General features: G+C 44.1%; 2 protein-coding genes and 1 long non-coding RNA gene across 3 annotated transcripts; 2 read left to right on the plus strand and 1 right to left on the minus strand.

Moving 5' to 3' along the window:
• Window positions 1-377: 377 nt before the first annotated feature.
• On the plus strand, window positions 378-1,129 carry LOC125410858 (keratin-associated protein 3-2). The gene has a single exon (XM_048450606.3). The coding sequence runs from the start codon at window positions 453-455 to the stop codon at window positions 750-752; it is 300 nt and encodes a 99-aa protein (XP_048306563.1). The 5' UTR covers window positions 378-452; the 3' UTR covers window positions 753-1,129.
• Window positions 1,130-7,086: 5,957 nt separating this feature from the next.
• Window positions 7,087-13,709, plus strand: Krt40 (keratin 40). Its single transcript, XM_048450607.3, is given in 8 exon segments — window positions 7,087-7,368; window positions 7,370-7,516; window positions 8,792-8,874; window positions 9,168-9,324; window positions 10,291-10,452; window positions 10,568-10,693; window positions 11,766-11,986; window positions 13,190-13,709. Coding segments are annotated over 8 exon segments (1,278 nt in total). The 3' UTR covers window positions 13,290-13,709.
• Window positions 11,879-13,302, minus strand: LOC146893285 (uncharacterized). Its single transcript, XR_015003826.1, has 3 exons — window positions 13,170-13,302; window positions 12,652-12,687; window positions 11,879-12,018 (listed from the first exon to the last, which is right to left on the minus strand). It is a non-coding gene; the product is annotated as an uncharacterized LOC146893285 (long non-coding RNA).
• Window positions 13,710-18,219: the final 4,510 nt, after the last annotated feature.

Consider the following 18,219-nt stretch of genomic DNA (forward strand, 5'->3'; position numbering starts at 1 on the left):
AACAGAAACAGTTTGCCAAGCCATGTGATATAGAAACGGGCAAGGAGAAAAAAGTGTGCACGGCAGCATGGAGAGCAACATTCTGCACATTGCTGTCACACCCATGTGGTCCCCAGCTAGCCTGGTGGTGACATCGCAATAGTGGAAGCTGTCTGTGGTACATCCTAAAGCTTGGGTCCGAATGACAAACAGCAAGAGTAATCGGTTCAAATTTGGCAACGAATTCAAATAAAAGGTAATTAGCAAAATAGGGACTCTTAACAGGCATCTAAATGTCAGGCCAATTAAGGGATAATGGGAACACGAATGTAAACAAGAACCAGGAAAGAAGCCCATTGGTGGAGCCAACGCCCACTGGAGAGGATATATAATAACCCCGGAGCAAGAGGAGACATTTGAACCTCAGAGACTTCATCTTTGCCTTAGACCAAAGCCAACCAGACTCCATCACCATGGCTTGCTGTGTTGCCCGCTGCTGCAGCGTCCCCACCGGCCCCGCCACCACCATCTGCTCCTCAGACAAGTCCTGTCGCTGTGGAGTCTGCCTGCCCAGCACCTGCCCACACACCATCTGGCAACTGGAGCCCACCTGCTGTGACAACTGTCCCCCACCCTGCCACATCCCTCAGCCCTGTGTGCCCACCTGCTTCCTGCTCAACTCCTGCCACCCAACCCCAGACCTGCTGACCGTCAACCTCACCACCTATGTGCAGCCTGGCTGTGAGGATCCCTGCACCCCAAGTTGCTGCTGACCTGTGGCTCCCTTACTTGGTGCCTGCCTTCGAAGAAAGAGTCAACCCAGGAGCCTTAGCACTTACCTGGCAGAACCTGCAATTAGTTTGCTCTGATTCAGAAGCCGGAGTTGAGGGGCACTGTCACTGACGATGTCTCTCCTGCCAGCCTCAACAAAAAGAAACCAGAATCTTTGGTAATGCGGCTTTTACCTGCAACCAGGTGCAGTGTGGACGGTTGATGCTTCAAAGCTCCTGAAGATGCTGACTCCTTCATCTTAGTGTGCTTCTTTCTCTGGGTGTTTGGGGCTTCTGACTTCAGTCTTGGGTGGTATCCTTCTGCAAATTTAGGAACTTCTTCATGATCTTCCCAATAAATTGTGTGTCTATGGCATAACACAAATGTGTATAATTGCCTTTTGCTTGTTTCTAGGACTTGGTTAAATGTGTTTCTTAACTCCCAATGTAAGTTAGCATTTGAAGAAAAACTAACCGCCTGGTTGACATTGGAAACAGTGGCAGGAAGGTAAAACTCATTGATCTTGTTTCTCTTGCTATTCTGGGGTAACTCAGTGGTCTGGTGTCATAATTAGGGTTTTTATTGCTGTGTCAAAACACCAGGACCTAAAGTAACTTGGGAGGAAAGGGCTTATTTGGCTTTCACACCCATATCACAGTCCACCATCGAAGGGATCAGAGCAGGAACCTGGAGGCAGAAACTGAAACAGAAGCTATTGAAGAATATTGTCTGTTGGCTCGTTCCTCATGGCTTGCTCAGTCTGTTTTCTTATACAATTCAGAACCAACCTCGCAGGGATGGCCCCACCCCCATGACTGGACTCTCCCACATTAATTATTAATCAAAACACTACCCTACAGACTTGTCTATAGGCCAGTCTTATGGAGACATTTTCTCAGTTAAGATTTCCTTTTCTCAGATGGCTCTAGCTTGTGTTAGTTGACAAAGAACACCAACCAGGACACCTGGTGTGCTGATTTGAATGAGATATGCTTTCCACAGGCTCATGGATGTGACCACTAGTTGGTGGCACTGATTGAGAAAGCCATGGATCCTTTAGGATATAGAAAGGGCATCACTGTGGACTGGCTTTGAGGTTTTATAGCCTGGCTCCACTCCCTATTCTCTGTCTCTCTGTCTCTCTGTCTCTGTCTCTCTCCCTCTCTTCCTCCCTCCCTCCTTCTCTCTTCTCTTCTCTTTCTCTCACACACATACAAACACACACTCTTCTCTCTCCCTCCCTCCCTCTTCTCTTTCACACACACATTCTCCTCTCCCTCCCTCTCTCCTCTTCTCTTTTCACACACATTCTCCTCTCTCTCCCCTTTCCCTTCCTCTTCTCTCCTCCTCCTCCTTCTCTCTCTCTCTCTCTCAATCTCTCTCTCTCAATCTCTCTCTCTCTCTCTCTCTCTCTCTCTCTCTCTCTCTCTCTCTCTCTCTCTTTCCCCTTCCTGACTTCCGGACTTGTCTTATAGTCTGGTTGACATGCTCCTCCCATTTGAAAAGTCCAGACATTTCTTTTTTTAAGATTTTATTTATTTTTAGCACAGTTTTATTTTTAATTATGTATATCATATTTGTATCTGTGTGTGAGTATGTATACATGAGTGTAGATGCCAGGAGAGGGTGTCAGACCCTCTGGAACTACAGTAATAGGTGGTCCTGAGCTACCTGACATGGGTGCTGGGAACTGAACTCAGGTCCTCTACAAGAGCTCTTAACTGCTGCACCATCCTCCAGACCCTTATAATTTCTTATGAAAAGAAATATAGAAATATATACCTACTCACAGCTCAACAATTCTACTCCTAATATTGATCCAAAAGAAAAGAAAAAAAATATCTACAAAAGCACACACGAATGTTATAGAAGTTTTATTTATAACAGCATCAAACTGGAAACAACATTCATCCACAGAAGAGACAAAAATAAATTATCAACATCACAAGATGAACCTTTCAAATTCAACAAGGGACTGATGCAGCATCCGAGAACTAAAAGACAGAATGTTGACTGAAGGAAACTAGACACAAATTATACACACTGTGTGACTTTGTGCACAAAATTCCAGAATGCAGAACAGTAATCCACAGCAGCAGAAATCACTGCAATGTTTACCTTTGGAGCCAAGTGAAAAGGGAAACAAAATGAGATTCCAGAGTGATGGGGAAATGGTAATGTCTTGACCAGGATGAGGCCTACATAGCTTTTGCAAAACTGCACATAGCCATATATAACATTTTCTTAACAAATTATCTTGAAGAAAGTGAACACGTTAGCAATTACGCAGTCATTGAGAGCCCAGATGTGTCACTTAGCAGCATTAAATTTTATAAAGTTTTAAAAAAGCCTGGTATTATTTTCTTATTTTCTCATTTTATGTCAAAAACAAGTGAGGATTCCACACCTAGAGAAATAAAACACAGCTGGTAAGTAAGGGTGTTACACGTAAATGTACATCTAAGTTAGTCACATGGAGATACGGCCACCAGGGCAGTAGTCTGCATTCCCACCAAGTTTCCTTGTCTTCAATATTAAATTTTGTAAAGAATTGTGTATCAAAACAGAAATCCCTATTCAAGTAAATGGATTTATCTTTAGCAAACATTTATTAATGGTTTGTTATATGCGAAGGACCAGAGATAAGACATGGTATGTCTTAAAAAAGAATCTGTCAAAAAAAAAAAAACACCAATAAGCCTAAAAAGGAAAACCACATATGAATTTGTGTGTTTTCGTTTGAATTTTTCTTCGAGAATTCCATACAAGATGTTTTGAGCATATTCATCCCCTCCCCAACTCCTCCCATATCTATCCCTCTTTCCTGATCATCCAACTTTGTGTTGTTGCCAGCCACACCCCCCGCCTTCTTTTTAAGCCCATCAAGACCAAATTGTGCTGCCCAGATACCCTTGGATATGTGGCCTTCCACTGGACAGTGGTCAATCTATCAGGGACAACACCCTTAAGGAAAATTGATCTCCTGCTCCCAGAAGCCACCAATTGCCAATAGCTCCTTGACTAGGGGCAGAGCCTTGTGCTCACTGCTCCATGCTCAGATTTGGTTCGGCATGAGTTTGCATGAGTCTTCTGCACACTACCACAACCACTGAGTTCCTCTGTGCAGCTGCCTTGCTGTGTCCAGTAAACACTGCCTCCTCATAATCATTTACCCCCTCGGGCTCCTAAAGTCCTTCTGCTCCTTTCTTCCATAATGCTCTCCTAGCCCTGGCGTGAGGAGGCTGATATGGATATCCCAACCCAAGGCAGCTGGATGCCATTTCCACTCGGTTTTAACCTGAAAGTTGAGCCACAAAAGGAAGGGCAGGAGAAACAGTACCCGAAGCTTATAGAGTGGCAGGAGCTTGGGTTTGTGAGGTGAGCGTAAGGCAATGAGGTCGCTATGAACCAGGGAAGGAAGACCCTGCTTGCCAAGGTAGACAGTTTGGGTTGTATTGATGAAGGATAAAAATGGATTTTCAAAAACTTGTTCTGGCAGCGGGAGTTGGTGGATGTCGTACAACAAGAGCACATCATAAAGGAAACAAACATGGTTGCCTTTATGATGTTCTGTGATGTCTATTTGCTTCCCTGGTCGCAATGGTCTCTTCTTCGGAGAACTGTCAGCAGCAGACATGTGTCCTGGCCCCTTTCCGTGTTCTCAGAGTACAGCTACTCCTTAGTAGACAAAACTGCCTATCTATTCCAAACCAAAAGGAACAGCTGTGTCCCCCCAATGCAACAACCATCAGCCAAAACTCTCCTATCAGAACTTAGGTTAAGACAAGGAAAATATAGTCCTTATTTTATCTAGAGTTGATTTGAAATTATAACATACAACATTGTAACACTCTTTGCAGGTGTTTTTTGGAGACAGAGTCTTGATATGTAGCCCAGACCATCCTCAAACGGCCTGAGTCTCCCAAGTGCTGGGATTCCAGCCATGCATCACCACACCCTGCTTTACAATACGACATTTAAATCACCAGGGCCTATGATAGATGACCAGTAGACAACAGAGTTTCTCTTCAAAGCTATTTTGCAAGTTATTTATCAGTTTACTCCTGAAGTGTGGTTTTATTTTACGTTTTTACCTTTCCAAGTGTGTTTTTGAACCCTCTGCCTCACACCCTTTCCAGAACAGTATCCATACACCATGACTCCCTCTAAGAATAAATAACACAGCTGGGTGGTAGTGGCGCACTCCTTTAATCCCAGCACTCAGGAGGCAGAGGCAGGTGAATTTCTGTCGGTTTGAGGCCAACCTGGTCTACAGAGCGAGTTCCAGGACAGGCTCCAAATCTATACAGAGAAACCCTGTCAAAAAAAAAAAAAAGAAAGAAAAAAGAAAAAGAAGAAGACTATATAACACAAGGATTCAAATAACTTGTGAATAGAGAATCCTGGGATGTTATTTCATACACTTGTACATTCTCCTGATTTTTATTATTTTATTTACATTGGCAACTACCTAGAAAGCCATGCTCAAAAGCGAGAAAATAACTCTGTTTAGATTGTGTAAATTCTCACTTGACCAGAGCAACCGATTTTCTCTCCTTTATGAAGACTCTTAAAGTGACTAGGGAGATGGCTGGACCAGGAAAGAGTTTGCTGTACAAGTCTGAGGCTTTGAGTTCAAATGCCCAGCACAAAAGCTGGCACAACAGTACCTCTGTAATCCCAGTGCTCAGGGGATGGAGGAGACAAGAAGGTCTCTAGCACTCACTGGCCATTCAGCCTCCCCCTGAATGGGTGAGCTCCAGGTCCAGTGAGAGGCCTTGTCTCAAAAGTTGAGGTGACACATGCCTTTAACCATATCATTCAGGAGACAGATTCGGGTAGATCAATATGAGTCTGAGGCCTGCCTGGTCTATATAACATAGTGAGTTCCAGGTCAGCTAGAGCTCTACAGTGAGACCCTGTCTCAAATAGAATGATAGTAAGTTAAAGAAAGAGCAATTTAAGACACCCAAAATTAATCTGTGGCTTCCACATAGACACAAGCACACATGCATGCACACACATGCATACACATGCACAGGCACACACATACTGGGAGGGGGTCTTATTGACTCTGGAAGCAATTTTCTCTGTGTACTTTTGAAAGTGAAATAAAAACCACAATTAAAGCAAAAACAACACGAAAGTGTATCTATACTAGATTCCTAAAACACATGCAAAGAATTTCTGCCTCAAATCTGCATCCACCTGGTTCCATGGCAGGGGATTTTACATGCTGGAACTGCTGTTTGAAACAGACATTACATAATCAGATGTTCCCTAATTCCAATAGTCTTAACATTCACAAAAATGAGACTTTCATAAATAAACAGATTCCATATAACAGGAGGTTAGATTTTGTGGCTTGCTTAGCTCTATGCCTAAGTACAATCAGTGAGGTTTTCCAAATCTTCATCATAATTTCTGTCTCCACTGTCCTTAGAAACACAGGTAAGGGCTGTGGCTATAGTCTGCGGTACATGGTATACGTAGCCTGAACAATGTCTCATGTTTGAGCCCTAACACCAACATAAGTCAATCGTAACAGCTTTTTAAAAAATAGCATAAGGAATCTAAAATGGAAATATGTGAAGGCAAAACTTGCGCGTATGACTGTCCTCCTCGAGCATAGCCAATCTCGACAACTAAGCAGGTCGGGCATAATTAGTGCTTGGCTAGCGATGGAACATTTGAGATAAGCAAAGATCACAATTCAGATCTTGACAGCCAGTTTCTACTTTGATCACTGGACACACTTATACTCATTGCTCTAGAAAATGAACACACATGCTTCACACTCAGTATATACCTTTTCCTTTACCATGCTTCAAGCACACAAACACACACACACAAGGTAACACAAACAAATGCATGCAATTTAATGAGCTATGGTGTCTATTTTTAAAGTAGACAAGAGCAATCAGTTTTCAAAATCAAAAACCTATGGAAATATTATGTTCTGTACCTCTCATGAGCTCTACCTAAAATCACCGATGGCTCAATTTTTCGTTTTGGTTCCTAATTCTTTCAAAAGGATAATGTTTCCGATGGTCATTTGCTAAAATAAGGATTGTATCCAAGCAGCATGTGGAAATGGCGTTAGTCCTGACTTAGTAACCTGAAGTTATCCTCCTTTTACAAGGCATAAAACTTCCTCGGTAAATAAGCAGCACTAATGAGATGTTTGTAGGAAAACTGGTACCCGTGGTGCTAGAGAAAACATCAGTGTGTCCTGTAAACAGTCATTTGAAGGGCGATATAAAGGTCTCAGGAGGGAAGGAAACGTTTGGAGACATCGGCCATACGGCATCCAGTCTGTTCATTCCTTCCCAGAAGATGGCTTCCGACGGTTCCCCTGCGTGCTGCTCTTCTGAGCCCTGTGCAGTTGCCTCGCCCTGTCCCACTGACACAACTTGCCTGCCCAGCACGTGTGCCACCTCCAGATGTCAGACCCCGAGCTTCCTCTGCAGGGCTCATTTCTCGGCCGGTCGCCTCTCACCCTGCTACTTCGCCAGCAGCTGTAGCAGTCCGTGCCTGGTGGGGAACTGTGCCTGGTGTGAGGAAGGGGCATTCAACAGCAACGAAAAGGAGACGATGCAGTTCCTGAATGACAGACTGGGCCAGCTACCTGGAAAGGGTGCGGAGCCTGGAGGAGAACAACGCCGAGCTGGAACGCAGGATCCGAGAGCAGTGCGAGCCGGACGCCCCATTGGTGTGCCCAGATTACCAGCGTTACTTCGACACCATTGAAGAACTCCAGCAAAAGGTTGTGTGTCCCTGATGCTCTGTTTCCCATTCCTGATTTCTCTCATAGTTTTAATGGAGCAGGTTGCTTGATGGATGTAAAACACAGGGATTCCAGGAGCTAATATGCCGCCAGAAAAAGGGGGCCATAGATGACAAGGAATGTCTCCATATCAGCTCTAACTATTGAAGGACTATAGAAATGTCAGCTCTCTGCAGAGTGCATGATCCACAGACAGGGAGAAACTGGACTATAATATCTAAAATCTGTTCTGTGTATATCATTGTACATTTATATGCTTTATCAAACAGATATTGAACACCATCTATGTTAGTAATCATTTTCTTTTCATGTGTACGTGTGCATCCATGAGGGGTTGGTGGGGGAAGCATGTGCACATGTGGAGGGAATGTATGTATGTATGAGGAGGCCTGAGGTCAAGGACAAGTGGCTTCTGCTCCCCGTCTTGTTTTTTGAGTCTCTCAAGGGAGCTGGAGTTCACTGATCTGACTGGCTAGCCAGAGTCCCAAGGTTACTACCCTCTCCACCCCACCCTCGCCCCCAGGGCAAGGGGCAACAGGCACACACTGCTAGACTTAGGTTTTTTTCACGTGAGTTCTACGGGATTGCACCCGCGTCCTCCACTGGCATTGTAAAGGCTCTACTGACAGACCCAGCTCTCCTTGCCCAGTGGATGAATTTCTATGGCCATAGACAGAGATGTAGCTCTAGTAAATACTCGCCGCGGAGGAAACCAACAGAGCTCAGCTGCCAGTGATGACTGCAAAGCGTCTTGCCTTGAGTCGCTTACAAAGGAAACCTTGAGCCGCAGAGATGGCTCAGCAGTGGACAGCACCATTGTCCCGCTCATGAGCAACCCGAGTTCAGTTCCCAGCACCCATATACAGCAGCTCACAACCACCCACGAATTCATTTCCCGAAGACCTGACACCCTCTTCTGACAGCCTAAGGCAAGGCACAAGTCTGCACACACAAACACACACAGACCCACAATCACACACATACACACAATCATGCAAGCATGATTGGGAAAAAAAGATAAAATCATTTTTTAGAAAGAGAACCTCCTTTATTTCTGTATTTTGTTTCTGAATTGGCACTGCATGGTTTGGTTTGGTTTTTCTTCTTCCTGGGACAGTTAACAGGAAACAGGTTGAAAGCAATGATATACTAACTTGCAAAGACTTCCAGAAGCTAATGAATGGCATGGCTGTTAAAACAGACACGTGGGTTTCTCCCAAAGAGTTGTTGATCCCATGATGACTTCCCTCTTAGATACTGTGCACGAAGGCAGAGAATTCTAGACTTGCTGTTCAGGTGGACAACTGCAAATTGGCTGCTGATGATTTCAGGTCAAAGTAAGTCAACTTATATTTATTTTTTTAAACCACGCTGTATTTCAGATGGACATTTTGCATGTTAAGTTTTAAATCTAATTTGAAAATAAGGATGACTCCAGTGAGAGAGAAAATAATCCCTGCATGAGATAAATTTTTAAACTGAGAAACTTGAACTCATCATCATTTGGGATGCAAGGAAAACTGTAGCATATGGCTCCCTGGAGGCCACAGGTCACTCACCCTGTACCCCAGCACTCTGGTCAGTGTTTAGCCAAGTCAGCCCCTCCCCTCTCTTTCTCTTGCTGGGAAAGGTATGAGAGCGAACTGTCTCTTCGTCAGCTGGTGGAGAATGACATCAGTGGCCTTCGTGGGATCCTGGGTGAACTGAACTTGTGTAAATCAGACCTGGAGGCCCATGTGGAGTCGCTGAAGAGTGATCTCCTTTGTCTTAAGAAAGACCATGAAGAGGTAAGAAAAGGGGCTACTGGGACAAGGGCGACAGGAAAACTTCTACTGAGAGATTGCATGGGTAAACTGAACTGAACTAAGCTGGAACGAAACCAGAGGCACGCCTACTGCGAGGCCTGAGTGCCCAGTGTATCTCAAAGTAGATGTGACAGACAGTGTGTATCACTAGGTAGCATCGCCCTCAGCAGGGGCAGGGGGTGGGGCCGCTCTCTAGCCAGCCCTTGCTTGGGTGGAGAACTAACTCCCCTAATGTCTATTTCCTTAGCTCTACTGTACAACAAGAAAATTGAGCTGATGAACAGGCTGCGTGCCCCCGCCAAAGAAGAGATAAATTGTCATGCGATATTAGGAGTAGCATTTTTAGATATTGTACCTTTGTAATCTTGTTTCTATTATACACTGTTAAGAATGAAAAAACAGAGTTATGTAACAAAGTAAAACAAAACTTTATACTTTGAGTATTTTGGTGGTAATAATAACTAGCAATTACAGATACATACCTTAGCATGCGTCAGGAATTTTACAAGTTTATTGTTTAACTCTTCCCTGTCTCACAATAACTCTCTGGGAAAGAGAACAATATTCTAGTCATTTTTCAGATGAAGAAACTGAGACACTTGAAACTAGCAGGGAGAGGAGGATAGAGAAATGGCCCAGCAGTTAAGAGTGCTTCTTGCTCTTCCAGAGGACCCAAGATTACTACCCATTTCAGTCCTCAACTGCAGCTCCATGTGGCAACAGACATAGACATGCAAATTTTAAAACTCTTCTTTTATTACAGAAGTAATAAAAAGAGATTCAACCAAGAGAATCTGAACCAAAACCCCAGACTGTTACCCCCTGTGCCAAAAATAAAAATAGGATTGCTATTTTTTTTATCAATTTGATATTACACACACACACACACACACACACACACACACACACACACCACTCTGACATTCTTTACCTCATTTCCAATCTCAGGAGGTCAACGTGCTTCGTGAGCAGCTTGGAGATCGGCTGAGCGTGGAGCTGGACACTGCCCCTACTGTGGACCTCAACAAGGTCCTGGATGAGATGCGATGTCAGTATGAGACCGTGCTGGCCAACAACCGCAGGGATGCAGAGGAATGGTTCGCGGCTCAGGTCAGTGCTCACCGGAAGAACCGGCTTCCGGAAAGGAACTGCGGGCTTCCGGAAAGGAACGGCCGACTTCCGGTAAGGAGCTTTACCTGAGCACCGTAACCCCGCTGTGTTTCAGACGGAAGAGCTGAACCAGCAGCAGATGTCCAGCGCCGAGCAGCTGCAGGGATGCCAGACCGAGGTGCTGGAGCTGAAGCGCACGGCCAACACTCTGGAAATTGAGCTCCAGGCGCAGCAAACCCTGGTGTGTGGGACAAAAAAAAAATGTCATTCCTTGTCAACAGCATGCCCAGAAAAGTCCAGGGAGATGCTCCCAGTTCACACAACAGCTCTGAGTGTCCAACTAGCCAGGGTGGCAGTTCCCTGCCTTTCTCCACATACACTGGTAGTGCATATTGGAAGCAGAGCGACAGATCAACAGTTTTCTTAGTCTCACCAGGGTGTCTTGCTGGTCCCCCAGGCCTAAGTATGTCCCTAATACCACCCACTAGAAACAAAAAGAGTCTCAGAACACAGTGAATACGGATAGCTGAGTGAAAGGCACTTAACAACAGATTTTAATTCCCTTTTATCAATGGGCAAATTTCCAGTTTCATCGCCGTGTCTAAAACACACACACACACACACACACACACACACACACACACAAAAATCATTTTCCCAGTGTTCATACTACAGCTGAGATCTACACATTACCACACCCCTCCCCACCCAAGCAACAAGAACGCACCATGCAGTGAAAGTCACATACACCAGGTCCCATCAGGTATTCACTGGGGTGGGTCCAAGGAGTATACCTAGATGAGCCACACCTGAGCGTTCCTCTAGGAGAAGCACAGTTCAATCTATGGCAGACACCTTCGCTAGCCTCATTGGACAGGGAGGGAAGCTCGAGTCAAGAGAAGCGAGTTCCAAAATGTTCTGTAGTTTTCAGTGGAAACGGAATCCAGGTGGTTGAACCCCCAATCTGTTGTCATTGCAATGACACTGTGTTGCTCATCCCTGCTAGATGCTCAGACCCAGAGTGGCTTCCCAGATGCTGTCAACCCTCCTTAAGCTACACAAATAAGTCCTAGGGGACAGCAGTCATAAAGATAGAGGTGACACACTTAAAGGCCTTGAGTAGTTTTCAGGCACAGTAAGTGCTCCCAACTCATTTCACCCTCCCAGCCTCCCCATGACATAGGTGCTTTGCCTTCTCCATGGCTATAGAATAAAACCGAGTCTCAGAGAAGCTAAGTAACTTCTCAGAGCTGGAAAGGGGTACAGCAAAGGTCTGACATAGGGTCCTTCTGAGAAGGTCTTCCTCTCCGCAGACAGAATCTCTGGAATGTACTGTGGCAGAGACCGAAGCCCAGTACAGCACACAGCTGGCCCAGATGCAGTGTCTGATCGACAGCGTGGAACACCAGCTGGCTGAGATCCGCTGTGACCTGGAGCGGCAGAACCAGGAGTACCAGGTGCTGCTGGATGTCAAGGCCCGGCTGGAGTGTGAGATCAATACGTACAGGGGTCTGCTGGAGAGCGAAGACTGCAGGCAAGTTCCACAGTTCTGCAGTCCTCTGAGTCCTAAAGGAGAATCCTGTTTCCTTGGGGTCTGACCACGGTCAACCCCTACTAATAGGTTTAGGAAGGGTTTTTTTAAAACAAAAGAAAGAAAGAAAGGAAGGAAGGAAGGAAGGAAGGAAGGAAGGAAGGAAGGAAGGAAGAAAGAAAGAAAGAAAGAAAGAAAGAAAGAAAGAAAGAAAGAAAGAAAGAAAGAAAGAAAGAAAGAAAAAGAAAAAGTGAAGAAAACGCCTGGCTAGGTGGCTCAGTGCGTGTTTTATTTACTTCTCTGCTTCTGTGACATAATACAAGTTAAGGACGAGAGTTGATTTTGGCTAAGCGTTACCAGTGGGCAAGAGTCTGTCATGGCAGGGCAAGATGGCAGCAAGCATCAGGCCAGACAGCAGGAGAAGGAAGTTTAGAAATCATATCTTCAACTGCAAATGCAAAGCAGGGGCCGTGAACCGGAAGTGGTGCCAGGCTGTAAACTCTCAAAGCCCACCCCCAGTGACATGCTTCCTCCAACGAAGCTGCAACCACCTCCCCCCCCACCACCACCACCAGAAAGCCACACCAATCAGGAACCAACTTTTTAAATATCTGAACTTACAGGGAACGTTTCTCATTCAAACTACCACAGTGGGTAAAGGTACTTACTGCCAAGCCTGAGAACTGGTGGTCGATCCCTGGAACCTACATAATGGAAGAAGAGAACTGACTTACTCTATGGGCTGTTATCTGACCTACACACACACATACACACATATTCTCTCTCTCTCTCTCTCTCTCTCTCTCTCTCTCTCTCTCTTTCTCTCTCTGTCTCTGTCTCTCTCTCTCTCTGTATAAAAAGGAAAAGGCTGAGGCTGAGTCTGATAGTGGAAAAGTTCGAAAATATCCTCAAGTTCTGAAACAGAATGATTTTCATAGATGACATTCCCACAAGAGGAAATTAGGACGGTATGTGATAAAACATTTGACAAACTACAGACAAGGGGTTGCACAGCAATCCCTACCGCAGTGAACGTTTAGCAGTACTGGAGGTGGAAGTAATGACTGTCCTGGGTCCAAAGGTGGCACAGGCTAGAGACAAATCCCAGTCCTCTCCTGAGCACCATTTGTAAGGCAGCTTGTGTTCCTGAGACGACATGCTGCCAAGATCCTCTTGCTCAACTTACTTTGAATTGGTCTTCCCCAGGCTCCCCTGCAATCCATGTTCTACAGCGCCCACATCAAGCAGCACGTGTGAGCCGTGTTCAGCCTATGTGATTTGCACAGTTGAAAACTGCTGTGTGTGAATATTCCATCTCCAGCAAGGTAGGTGGAGATTTGGTGCCGGTGCTCAGGAAAGAAGTCCAGCCTCAACCAGGCCGCACGCAGTTGGGACACACGGATCCTCAGCCTGGCACGCCCAGTGCAGAAACAGGGAGCCACCCGGCGTACAGTGCCTGAAAATCAGCCCTGAGCGTCTGGGTCTGTTGGTGATGTTTTCTGCCTTAAGCAGGAGTGTGGTATTCTGAAAGCCCAGAAAGCATTCTTGTTAATCTCCAAATAAAACTTGGTTAAGTGTAGTTTAGTGACTAATTGTCATTGGTCATAATGGCCTTTTAACAGACAAGAATTTGTCTAAACTCATGACTCTAGTTTGAATTTGTATCTTGAATCCTAACTTAGATTAGATAATCCATGAGAAACGTTGCATATCTAAATAGATCAGATCTGAGAAATGTTACATATCTAAAAAGATATTTGTATTATCTTTTTCGGAAATAAAATAACATTTATTTTACTTTTAATCCTAAATGTGCATGGTTCTTCTATTTTAACTTTTGCATATTAAAGAAAAAATTACAATTCCATCCCACGAATGGCCAATATTTAGTCGGGACTTCCAGTTTTCTTCTTATAATTGGTTTTTCCACATAGTGGCAATTATACTTAACAGTTCATATGGTTATTTAATTTTTCCCTTGTGTTATCTAAGCATTTTCATCCTAATTTAAAAGAAAACATTTTTGTGTTCATCATTTTAGTGGTTGGGTTGCTTAATATATCATAAGTTACACCTAGGTATAAAAACAATTATTCTCATACATTTAAAAAGCAAAGTACTCATTAGTGGATTTTAAACATTAAGCAAAGAAAACCAGCCCACAAATCACAATCCCAGAGAACCTAGACAACATTGAGAACATTAAGAGAGACTTACATAGATCTAATCTACATAAGTAGTAGAAAAAGACAAGATCTCCTGAATAAATTGGGAGCATGGGGACCTTGGGAGAGCGTTGAAAGGAAGGGGAGAGGCAGGGAGGGGAGCAGAGAAAAATGTAGAGCTCAATAAAAATCAATTAAAAAAAAAGCAAAGTAGAGCCAAGTGTGGTCTACTGCAATTCACAATCTTAGCAATCAGAAGAAAAAAAGCAGCAAGACTGCTTCCATTGAAGACCAGGTTTGTATGGTATGAACCTAAATCTGGTGTGCATAGTGAGCTTCAAGGCTGCAGAGCAAGGAGCATGTAATGGGCTTTGAGACTATAGAAAAAGGCTGTGCTTCAAGAAAGAAAGGGAGGGAGAGAAGGAAACATCCAGAAAGATTAAATACATGTTCATTTCTTTATTCTTCCTCCTAAGAGAAATCCCCAGGATTCTTTTAATGTAATGTTTTATTAATTCTTGGAGAATTTCATACATGAATTTGATCATATACATCCACACCCCTAACTCCACCTAGATCCTCCCCACCTTAGTGTCCTCTTTTTTTTTATTAACCCACTTAGTCCAGTTGCTGCTGTCAGTATATTCACGAGTGTGGGGCCATCTACTGGAGCATAGTCTGCCTACCAAGAATCACACCCTTAAAGAAAACTGACTCTCCCTTCTGAAGAAACCATCAACTGTTCATACTTGGCTAGGGATGGGGAATTGTGGGTCCCTCCTCACTCCATGGTGAAATGTTGACTGGCATCCGCAGCTGAAGCAAGCTCACAAGTGCGGCAATCCTTCCATGCTCGGATGATGCTGTTGGCTTCTGGTCCTCCGGCTCTTACAATCTTTCTACCGTCTCTTTCACGATAGTCCCTGAGTCTTGGAAGCAAGAGCATGTTGTAGATGTCTCATTTGTGACTGAACATTCCCCTGACACATATTCTTTGCACTTTGCCTAGCTGTGAGTTTCTGTGTTGACCACTATGCACTACACCAAAAAAAAAAAAAAATGTCTCTGATGAGATCTGATAGTTGCACTCATCTATGGGCACAGAGATGTGAATTTAGAGGGCAGGCTGATAACATATCTATTTAGCAAAATAATGCCAGGAGATATACAAGCTAACCAGCAGAGGTAAAGCTTCTGGTCAGTAGCAACACAATTTCTCTAGGACCTGTGACCATAGGGTCTTAGTGTCTTTGGCAATAGAATTTTATCATTAAGTCCTGTGAAACCCTGTGAGTCCACAAGAAAAGAATATAATATGCTAAAAAGTGGAAGAAGCCAAACCATATGAAGATTAGATGCTCAAAAAATGACTTTGAGGTGGGACCCCCCAGATTTCCTTTTTGCCTCTTATATCCCAAAGCAAGAGCTGAGCGGTGTGGGGTAAACACCCCAGTAACATCAAGAAGTATAAACCAGAAAATAATGTCTCAATGGAGACCTTGAGCTCTCTGGATAAAGAACCAGAAAGGGGACCACCTAGAAAGATATAAAACCTTTAGATACTAACCACACAGCCCAAACAAATGCCACAGGGACCGAAGATCATTTTGTCTGTCACCATGCCTGCCAGGAAAGGTCAAGTGAAAAATCCAGACTTCTACCTTTTCCAGGCCACTAAGACCGCTTGACTCCCCACTGGAGTCAAGTCAAAGAAGACTAAGGAAGGGGCCCATGGCTTTCACTCTCACTGGATGATACTGAACCCTTCTCCTATCACAGTGAAGACTATGTGGTGAGCTTGGACGTGATGCCTCATTCTAGCTGTGAGAAATCTTCTTCAGGGGTGGTATCCAAGGAAGCCTGGAGATAAGCAATAACAAGGGCACACAGGAAGCAATAAGACGCTATCCTACCCAGCCAGGAAGTACCTGGGAAAGGAGTCTGAAATCTCAGCCTTCTGGCACTAAAGAGACCTCCCTTTGGGTCTTAAATAAGGAAGTGGGAAACCTGGGCCTCCACGCCTCTTTGGCAGCATGAGATAGTATCACCCTTTCCTTTCAAAACGATGTCAGGGAGACCTGTTTGAACAAGATTGAAATGACAACCAGAGTCTCATAATATTCCAATGTTCCTGTGTCTATCAAAATTCATTTGTCATTTCAGAAGCCAGGAAGATGTCAACTCGAGTGAAAAAGTGCCAACAATAGATTCCAAGGTGCCCCTGGAGATGCCAGAATAGCCCGATGAAGGATTCAACGATGTCATCATAGAAATGCTTCCATGACCGTGTTCTCACTAGCTTCTTCAACAAATGGAACACACAGCAGTGGCTCAGCAAAGAAGTCAGGAAGAGCAAGAGAAGATTTCAGAACTGAAAAATGCCATCAATCCAACATATGACTCTCTGGATAGGCTTAGCAACAGAACTCCGTTGGTGTGCCAAAAAGAAAAGAGAAGAAAACCTGATCACAGAACAGGAAAACGCCAACCAGCCTGAACAACAGAGAGAAATTAACCCAGAAACCATGGAGCATTCTGGGGAGCTTTGGGACCAGATCAAAAGGGCTAAGCTTCATATTCCCCATATCAGGGAGGGGAAGGAAAGTGGATGGCAAAGTGTATTTGAAGAAATAAAGGCTGAAACTTTCCCACATTTTCCAAGGTCAAGCAAATAGACTCGAGAAGATACCCCAACACCCTAAAGGATAGGTTTTGAAGCAAGAGTCCATGCATGATATATGTTGATAAACTTCTGAAAACCAAAGAGCAAGCGTTAAAATAAGAATGAGAGAGAAATAAAACTTTACCTACTGGAAGAAAAACTGTTTAAACAATGGTAGCTTTGACACCATAAACCATTGTACAAGTTTTTGTCATGGAGACGAACACCTGAGAGGGACAGCTTAAAGATTTATTTCTGATCATGGCTTCGGGCTTTCAGTCCATGGCCAGCTGGGTCCATTGGGCCAGTAAGACCGGCTGAGTCTGCAGCAGAGGATGGTCAACTCCTATTGACCAGGAAGTAGAGAGACAGACAAACAGGAAGATGCACACCACCTCGAGTGACTTCCTGCAAAACCCGACCCTACCTACCTCTTCAAGTTTCCCCCACTCCTCAAAACCTTGGCACCCTATAGAATCCAAGTCCTCAACACCTGAGACTCTGGGGGACACAGCATATTCAAATCACTACAACCATGGAGGCCAGTAGGAAGAGGCACAATTTTTTTTCAGATACTAAAAGAAAAGAAATTATCAACACGTGTGTATTTCTTATGTTTACGTGCTTATATATTTGCTCAGAAGATGGCCGCTTTAGAGGCTGGTAATGAAGCACGGTGGACAGAGAACTTGTCTTGTATGCCCAAAGCTCTGCATTTGATGACAGCACTGGACTTGGTGGTGCATGTCTAGGATCCTGACACTCTAGGAGTGGACAAAAGAAGGCTCCAGAGATCACACCTACTGGAACTACAAAGCAAGTATGAAGCCAGCCTGTATATCCAGTTGTAGCAACATATATGTGTGTCTGTATGTATGTATGTATGTATACATATATATGTGTATTATTAATTTACATTAAGTGTACAAATTAGTGGGTCTCATTGTAACATTTTCACACATACAGACAATGTATTTTGATCGCATTCAACACCATTACTGACCCTTACACCCTCCCCCAGGTCCCTTTCCTCTTCCCACATAGCTCTCTGTTGACTTTCATGTCTTTTTATTTCTAGATTCTGCACACTTATAAAAGAAACACAATCCCCCACTTCATCCCCAAGTCTGACTTATTTTGTTACCATGGTGATTTCTTACTCCACCCATTTTCCTGCAAATGACAGCATTTAGGAGATTGCACAGAACTAAGATGGCCCAATGCTTTGATGTTAATTTCCTGATTTTGCATCTGCAGTTTAATTAAATAAGATGTAAGTACTGGGGAAGCAGAGCTCCCAGGTCCTTGGTATGTCTTCCTCCTAACTTCCTGTGCTTATGAAATTAATTATTTCAAAATCTAAATTTTTTTAAAAAAATTCAGAAGACAGCTAAAGGATAATTCCTCAT

The sequence above is a fragment of the Myodes glareolus genome, chromosome 9 (assembly GCF_982192425.1).
Source record: "Myodes glareolus chromosome 9, mMyoGla1.1, whole genome shotgun sequence".
In the NCBI taxonomy this organism is placed as follows: Eukaryota; Metazoa; Chordata; class Mammalia; order Rodentia; family Cricetidae; genus Myodes; species Myodes glareolus.